This window comes from Garra rufa, chromosome 5, assembly GCF_049309525.1.
Source record: "Garra rufa chromosome 5, GarRuf1.0, whole genome shotgun sequence".
Taxonomy (NCBI): domain Eukaryota; kingdom Metazoa; phylum Chordata; class Actinopteri; order Cypriniformes; family Cyprinidae; genus Garra; species Garra rufa.
This window is the reverse complement of record NC_133365.1, coordinates 40,248,109-40,256,390: the sequence shown is the minus strand read 5'-3', so window position 1 is coordinate 40,256,390 and position 8,282 is coordinate 40,248,109. Positions and strand designations below refer to the sequence as shown.

Here is an 8,282-nt window from a genome sequence, read left to right as displayed (position 1 = left end):
ACCACATTGTTTTCTTGCCTAATTAAACTGAACTCTGCTTATTGTACATTTAGTATTCACTTTATAGGCTCCTGATACATCCAAACTATTTGAATAAGAAATGCCCTTCTGTAATACTTAAACTATATAGAATAACTTCTTTTTATTAGTAGTATTTATAATTTTAGTGTACCTTACATAATCTTTCAAATTGGACATTTGGCAGTAAATGCTACAACTAAAGTTTTTATAAAGATTTTCATCTAAACGTCGAATTTAGTTCATCATCACATTTTATTACAGTTAACCTTATTTGCTCCAAAATATTTTGTATTTGCTCCTTACACGTTTTCTTCACTATTCTACACGTAAATGCAAAAACAAGCACTATATAAATACTATAAAAAAGAAAAAATCTAGCCATACTATAAATACATATACTACAAAATAATATATATATATATATACTATATAAATATAATATATACATTACAAAATAATATATATATATATACTATATAACTATAATATATACTACAAAATAATTTTATCTATTATAGTTCAGTTAGTGCGTCACTCAATGCAAAATGAACGCGACTGGCCTTGTACTGTAACGCACTTTTCTCTGCGCCTGATAAAAAAAAAGATGGCGGATCACTCGGTGAGTAATGGAGAGACACTGGGTTTCTATGTAGTCTTTGTGGCGATTTAAATGACATTTGTTCCGTCTTTGTTGCTCGATGTCATTTATAATTGCGTTATGTCCTCAAAGGTTGAAATCACAGAGGGCTGTCGCCTTCCCGTGCTGAGGAAAAATCAAGAAAATGAAGACGAATGGCGTAAGTATCAGCCTGACAGCTGCGTATGGAATATACACAGAACACTAGCAGCTTGTCTGTTTACATGTCAGTGCTCATGTATACAAACACAGCTACATGCGAATAGCAGTATAATAATGTATATTTACATTTTTATATGTAGTTAGATATGTAAGGATTTAACTGTTTAACGTTACTTGTCTAAAAGTAATTTATAATTCCGTCCCTTCATAGCTTTGGCTGAAATTCTCAGTGTCAAAGACACCCCTGGGAAAAAGCTCTACTATGTCCACTATATTGACTGTGAGTATTAACTATTAGCTTTTATCACTTACCTCATTTCTTGCCTTCAGAGTGTTTATACAATGCGTGATTGAGTCTTTAAGTTAAAAGAAAAACTGCAAAATTTGTTGTTTGTTTTAAGTCAATAAGCGCCTGGATGAGTGGGTTACTCCAGACCGGCTGGATATGAAAAAGCTCCAGTTTCCCAAGAAAGAAGCAAAGACTCCCATGAAGAATGGCCTGCCTGGGTCTCGCCCGAGCTCCCCAGAAAGAGATGTGGTAAGAGAATCTGTTCTGTTTCCTGTGGTTCTAGACACAGAAACAACTCTCCCCCACTTCAGTGGCAAATGTATACAGTATATCATTCGCAGATGTTGTCAAATTTGCATGCTGTTCAGTCCGTTTACCATCTTTCTCACTTTCTGTTCAAATTTAGAAGAAGAGTCTAGATCTCCATGTTCAGTCTGCTTCAGCTCCTTCAAGAGGCAAAACCCTCCCCACACCGGTACAGACGATCCCTGCCCATTCTTTTTTTCTGACCAATCTGAGTTTACAATGAATGGGCTGCATTAAAGACTATTTAGAACAAGCTCATTATACATTTTTCAAACAGTGTGAGGGATGCAATTTTTGCCTCGTCTCAATTTAAACTGCAGATAGCATTTAGAACCATTTATGTCACATTTACATTATGAAAATGAAAGATATTTATTGCACAATGATGTTACCATAAAAGGAATTACCAAGTTATAATGTGAAAATTAATCTAAAATACTAGATTCATTTTAGTACTTATTGCACAGGGAACTAAACAAATATGTTTTGTTACTTGTAAAGCAAATCTGTTCATTTTGTAATCTGTATATAAAAACTTTTAATATAGCCAGATCACATTAATCAGAACATGCACATTACTCATTACTCGTTTTTATTTTCACGAGGTAAGTGGCAGAAGTCTACTCATGTTTATGTTTTTAAGTATGATGGATTTTAGTACCTTTTAAAGAATGTTGCAGAAAGTTTCTACACTAGCTAGCTACACTAACTCTTTTTTTCTGTCTGATCTTACAGAAAAGAAAGGCAGAGTCGGTCTCTTTGGCAACACAAGTGACCGCAGCGACTCCAGTGCCTTCACTTCCTAGTTCTGCGGAAGCGAGTCAGGCCTCTGTCTACCCAGCAATGAGAGATACCTCTTTCACCATTAAATCCAGAGATGAGCATGAACCACTCACCTCTCTCACCACAGTAAGAAATGACTGTTTGAAACAATTTAAGAGTAGTTTGTCTCTTTTTTCGTAATAAAGTATAAAGTGTCTTAAACCTTTTTTGATTTCCTCTGCTTCTTCCGCCTGGAAGAATGGCACAACGTCCATCCAGCGTCATCTCATTCCTCCTCAGCCTGGGAGAAAAAGAAAAAGTTGTGGAGGGACAGATGAGGTATGTCCTGCTGTCTTGCAACAAAAATCAAAATCAATATATCATGATGATTTTTTTTAGCTTAAGGTACTTTGTTATACTACTATTTACTATTGTTATAAAGGTGAAATATAGTATAATTAGACATATTCTGTGCTATGCAAACAGTATATTAGAAGCCAACACTGGCTACTAGTGAGAACTGCATTCCAAAACCAAATCTATACAATGTTTTCCAATGAAATTTTGCTTTCTGCTCTACTATGGCTTACCTTTCTCCATTAGATTTCCTAACACTTTGCAACCCCTTGTGTTTTTTTTAGATGGTAAAGATGTTCCAGAATAACAGCCCTCGCTGCTCCACCGTCTATTTGCTGCCAGGAGAGGTTTGGCTTCTTTACTTTCCATTGCTTTTGCTTTGGTTTGAGTGCTTTGTCAGAATGGAGACTTAGGGTTGTTAAAGAATGAGATTCTAGATAGAATGGATTTTGTAAATAAAGTAATAGCGATGTTATATTGAAACTGTTTAAAGTTTTAGGCACTTGTGTAAAAGTGCTGTTAAATAAGGATGCTGTCAAAAATAATGTCATAAATAGATTTTCTTTATCAATTAACTTATATTAATTAAATTAAATCTACATTTGCTGTGACCATCCATTGCATAAATTTTTAGGTTGCTTTGCAGGTAGGTCTCTTGAAGCACCTTGGAGACGTTGCCACAGTTCTAATGGATTTATTCTGTCCCAGTTTGCTCTGTTTCTTCATGTCATTTTAGATGGATGATGGATTGTTTCCTACTGACACACTACAGCAAAAGATAGAAATAACGGACTTAAAACCATTTTTAGCTGGTGAAAAAAAACTGTGTTCTAATAGTTTTGGCCACCACTATATATATATTTGTAAACAAATCAGGTAAAGCTGACATTTAAATATATATATATATATATATATATATATATATATATATATATATTATGTATGTTAAAGGAGGGCCATTCACGTTCTTCATGTATTGATGTTTCATACAATTCTCCCTGACTCTACTTTCTGATCGCAGGACTCTCAGGACAGTTCTGATGGAATCCCATCTGCTCCACGCATGACTGGCAGCTTGGTGTCAGACCGCAGTCATGATGACATTGTGACGCGAATGAAAAACATAGACTGTATTGAGCTGGGCCGGCACAGACTGAAGCCTTGGTACTTCTCTCCATACCCACAGGAGCTCACCTCTCTGCCCATTCTCTACCTCTGTGAATTCTGTCTCAAATACCTCAAGAGCCTCAAATGTCTCCAAAGACACCTGGTAAGAGTAGTTTCAGGACTTTAGGCTTACGGTATGATCACATAAGCAATTTCACAGGCATTGTCCATTGCCAATAGTGTAGCCATGCATAAAGCACAAAACACACTGAAGTCACATTTAAATCAAGAAGCTTTTTGTTGACCAAGTTAAACACCAGCAAAGTCTGCTTGGTGAACATTTTTACTGTAATGAAATGTCACAATAGTAAATGTGACCAGTTCTTTTGTTACACATATTTTGTATATAATTGGTATTGCATTTTATACAACTTTTATTCCTGTAACTTTTCCAGACAAAATGCAATCTTCGGCATCCACCAGGAAATGAGATCTACCGCAAAGGGACCATCTCCTTTTTTGAAATAGATGGCAGAAAAAACAAGGTGTGTAATTACACTACCGTTCAAAAGTTTGGGGTTAGTAAGACTTGTAATAGTCTTTAAAGAAGTCTCTTTTGCTCATCAAGGCTGCATCTATTTGATTAAAAAAACAGCAATATTGCAAAATGTTTTTACAATATAAAATAATGTTTTTTTTATTTTAACATACTTTAAAATAGAATTTATTCTTGTGATGAAAAAGAATTTTTATCAGCTGTTACTGTCACATGATCCTTCAGAAATCATTCTAATATGCTGATTTATTATTAGAATGACCAATGTTGGATAATATCAACAGTTTTGCTGCCAAATATTTTTGTGTTTATTCAAAAAAAAATTTATAACAATGTAAATTATTTATTATTAACTTTGAATAAACTTTTAATTATTAATTTAATACATCCTTGGTGAATAAAAGTATTAATTTCTAAAAAAACAAACAAAAAAATGTACTGACCCCAAACTTTTGAATGGTAGTGTACATGCAGATGACAAAAATGAGAGTTTTGACAAAATTAGTGATTTGACACGAGAATGTTAAAATGGCTAAACGTAATGAAGAATATTTAAAATGTTGCTGTTCGGACACTTTTCCTCTAAGTTGGTCCAGTGCACATGTTGTAGCACATACTGTACATCTGTGGTTTCCTAATAGTCTTTTATATCTTCTTTTTCACTGCACAGGCATATTCCCAAAATTTGTGTTTATTGGCCAAATGCTTCCTGGACCATAAGACCCTGTACTATGACACAGATCCTTTCCTCTTCTATGTTATGACAGAGTATGACTCCAAGGGGTTTCATATAGTTGGCTACTTCTCAAAGGTATATTCTTTCTCTGTTTTATGCTTTTAATCTTTCAAACATTTACTTGTGCTATCTTTAAAATGAATACCTCTTGGTTTGATATTATCTAATATAGTGTCCAAATATTCTTTGAGGCCACTGTATTAAATGTTTTTTTCCCTCTTTCATTAAAGGAGAAGGAATCAACAGAAGACTATAATGTGGCCTGTATCCTGACCTTACCACCTTATCAGAGAAGAGGCTATGGCAAACTACTTATTGAGTTCAGTGAGTAATTTTACAGTTCTCATGAGTAGTCAAATTGAGCTAAAGAACATTTTGCTCAGTTTTTTATGCCTCAATGTTTTTTATTATATTAAAGGGATAGTTCATCCAAAACTTGAACGGGGTAGTTGCATTGCTGTCTATGGGTTTTGACAGAATTTTCATTTTTGGGTGAACTATCCCTTTAAGCCCTGAATGTTGTGGGCCTTGTTTCACATCACATCTTATCTCCAAGGTTATGAGCTCTCAAAGGTGGAAGGAAAGACAGGTACCCCAGAGAAACCTCTGTCTGATTTGGGCCTGCTCTCCTATCGTTCATACTGGTCCCAGACCATTCTGGAGATACTCATGGACCTCAAATCAGAGAATGGAGAGCGGCCACAGATCACCATCAAGTATGTGCCCACTGTTAATATTGTGCTAAGGAAATACTTTGTAGACACAGTTTTCTAGCAATGTTCTTGCTTTTGTTGTTCTTAGTGAAATTAGCGAGATCACGAGTGTCAAGAAAGAGGATGTGATATCAACTCTTCAATACCTCAACCTTATCAATTATTACAAGGTAAAAAAAAAAAAATCACTTTGAGTGAAAGGATGCACCTTTTTCAATTTGAATTATTTTGGGGTAGAAAGTCACATTAGTCATATTCTTTGCTAAATCAGACACTTAAGCATGATTGGTTTTGCTATTCTCCATTGCAGGGTCAGTATATCCTCACCTTGTCCGAGGACATAGTGGATGGTCACGAGCGTGCCATGCAGAAACGCCACCTCCGCATTGATCCCAAATGCTTGCATTTCACTCCTAAAGACTGGAGCAAAAGGGGCAAGTGGTGAAGTACAGAGAATGGCCACTAGCTCACAGATGGAAACAAGAATTAAAACCAACATAAATATTGTAAATAGTCTTGTATTTATGTACTTCTATGGTTTTTGTATAACGTTCTTGTCCATAAATATTTGGAGCCATTTCAAAAATCTAACTGAATGTGATGTGTAAATAAACAGCCTGTTTGTACTGTTTGGGGTTATTAACGTGTTTTCTCAGTCACTATAATTTTCATTATCTGAAATATGTGATGCATTACATGCATTTAAATAAATCGTTCACCCAAAAATTAAAATTATTCCATTTATTTAGCCATCCTAGATGTATACGACTTTCTCCTTTCAGAAGAATACAGTTCAATATTTGAAAGATTAAAGGGATAGTTCACCCACAAAAAAATAAATCTATGATTTACTACCATCAAGCCATCCTAGGTATACAGGTGCATCTCAGTAAATTAGAATGTTGTGGAAAAGTTCATTTATTTCAGTAATTCAACTCAAATTGTGAAACTTGTATATTCAATTATTTAAATGCACACAGACTGAAGTAGTTTAAGTCTTTGGTTCTTTTAATTGTGATGATTTGGCTCACATTTAACAAAAAACACCAATTTACTATCTCAACAAATTGGAATACTTCATAAGACCAATAAAAAAAACATTTTTAGTGAATTGTTGGCCTTCTGGAAAGTATGTTCATTTATGTACTCAATACTTGGTAGGGGCTCCTTTTGCTTTAATTACTGCCTAAATTCGGCGTGGCATGGAGATGATCAGTCTGTGGCACTGCTGAGGTGGTATGGAAGCCCAGGTTTCTTTGACAGTGGCCTTCAGCTCATCTGCATTTTTTGGTCTCTTGTTTCTCATTTTCCTCTTGATAATACCCCATAGAATCTCTATGGGGTTCAGGTGTGGTGAGTTTGCTGGCCAGTCAAGCACACCAACACCATGGTCATTTAACCAACTTCCTGCTGGAAAATGAAATCACCATCTTTAAAAAGCTGGCCAGCAAAAGGAAGCATGAAGTGCTCTAAAATTTCTTGGTAAATGGGTGCAGTGACTTTGGTTTTCAAAAAACACAGTGGACCAACACCAGCAGATGACATTGCACCCCAAATCATCACTTAACACTGGACTTAAAGCAACTTGGGCTATGAGCTTGTCCACCCTTTCTTCAGACTCTAGGACCTTGGTTTCCAAATAAAATACAAAACTTCCTCTCATCTGAAAAAAGGGCTCTGGACCACTGGGCAACAGTCAATTTCTTCTACTCCTTAGCCCAGGAAAGGCGCCTCCGACGTTGTCTGTGGTCCAGGAGTGGCTTAACAAGAGGAATACGACAACTGTAGCCAAATTCCTTGACACGTCTGTGTGTGGTAGCTCTAGATGCCTTGACCCCAGCCTCAGTCCATTCCTTTTGAAGTTCACTCAAATTCTTAAAACAATTTTGCTTGACAAGCCTCTCAAGGCTGCGGTTCTCTCGGTTGGTTTCTTCCACACTTTATCCCCTTCCACTCACCTTTCTGTTAACATGCTTGGATACAGCACTCTGTGAACAGCCAGCTTCTTTGGCAATGAATGTTTGTGGCTTACCCTCCTTGTCAAGGGTGTCAATGATTGTCTTCTGGACAACTGTCAGTTCAGCTGTCTTCAACATGGTCGTGTAGCCTAGTAAACCAAGCTGAGAGACCATTTTGAAGACCCAGGAAACCTTTGCAGGTGTTTTGAGTTGATTAGCTGATTGGCATGTCACCATATTCTAATTTGTTGAGTTAGTGAATTGGTGGGTTTGTGTCAAATGTGAGCCAAAATCATCACAATTAAAAGAACCAAAGACTTAAACTACTTTAGTTTGTGTGCATTGAATTTATTTAATACACTAGTTTCACAATTTGAGTTGAATTACTGAAATAAACAAACTTTTCCACAACATTCTAATTTATTGAGTCTTCTTTCAGATGAATACAACCGGAGTAATATAAAAAATGTCTTGGTTCTTCCAAGATTTAAAATGGCAGTGAATGGCTGTTGAGATTTTGAAGTCAAAATAAATAATAAAGGCCTTCTGAAGTGAATCGATGCATTTGTCACTTTGAACTTACGCTACACCTAGGTCATCTGCTGGAACTTGTGACTGCTTGTACGACCATTTAGCGGAAACCAAAGATAACAGTTTATAAAGTTTTAAATATGGATA

At 35.8% G+C, this 8,282-nt stretch overlaps 1 protein-coding gene across 2 annotated transcripts; it reads left to right on the top strand.

Annotated features, from left to right (window-relative positions):
- Positions 1-577: 577 nt before the first annotated feature.
- kat5a (K(lysine) acetyltransferase 5a) lies at positions 578-6,757 on the top strand. Of its 2 annotated transcripts, XM_073840343.1 has the most exons (15): positions 578-640; positions 752-818; positions 1,032-1,100; positions 1,222-1,358; positions 1,516-1,584; positions 2,151-2,324; positions 2,436-2,516; positions 2,819-2,881; positions 3,556-3,804; positions 4,097-4,186; positions 4,868-5,008; positions 5,164-5,257; positions 5,490-5,649; positions 5,735-5,816; positions 5,957-6,757. In XM_073840343.1, exons 1-15 carry the CDS (start codon positions 626-628, stop codon positions 6,089-6,091), a joined length of 1,626 nt encoding a protein of 541 aa, XP_073696444.1. In that variant the 5' UTR covers positions 578-625; the 3' UTR covers positions 6,092-6,757. The 2 variants fall into 2 exon arrangements, with proteins under 2 accessions (XP_073696444.1, XP_073696445.1); XM_073840344.1 differs by lacking the exon at positions 1,516-1,584.
- The last annotated feature ends 1,525 nt before the right edge of the window (positions 6,758-8,282 follow it).

Coding starts and splice junctions, on each gene's coding strand:
- kat5a (XM_073840343.1), top strand. Junction 819..1,031: donor AGAAAATGAAGACGAATGGC/GTAAGTATCAGC, acceptor GTCCCTTCATAG/CTTTGGCTGAAATTCTCAGT. Junction 2,882..3,555: donor TCTATTTGCTGCCAGGAGAG/GTTTGGCTTCTT, acceptor TTCTGATCGCAG/GACTCTCAGGACAGTTCTGA.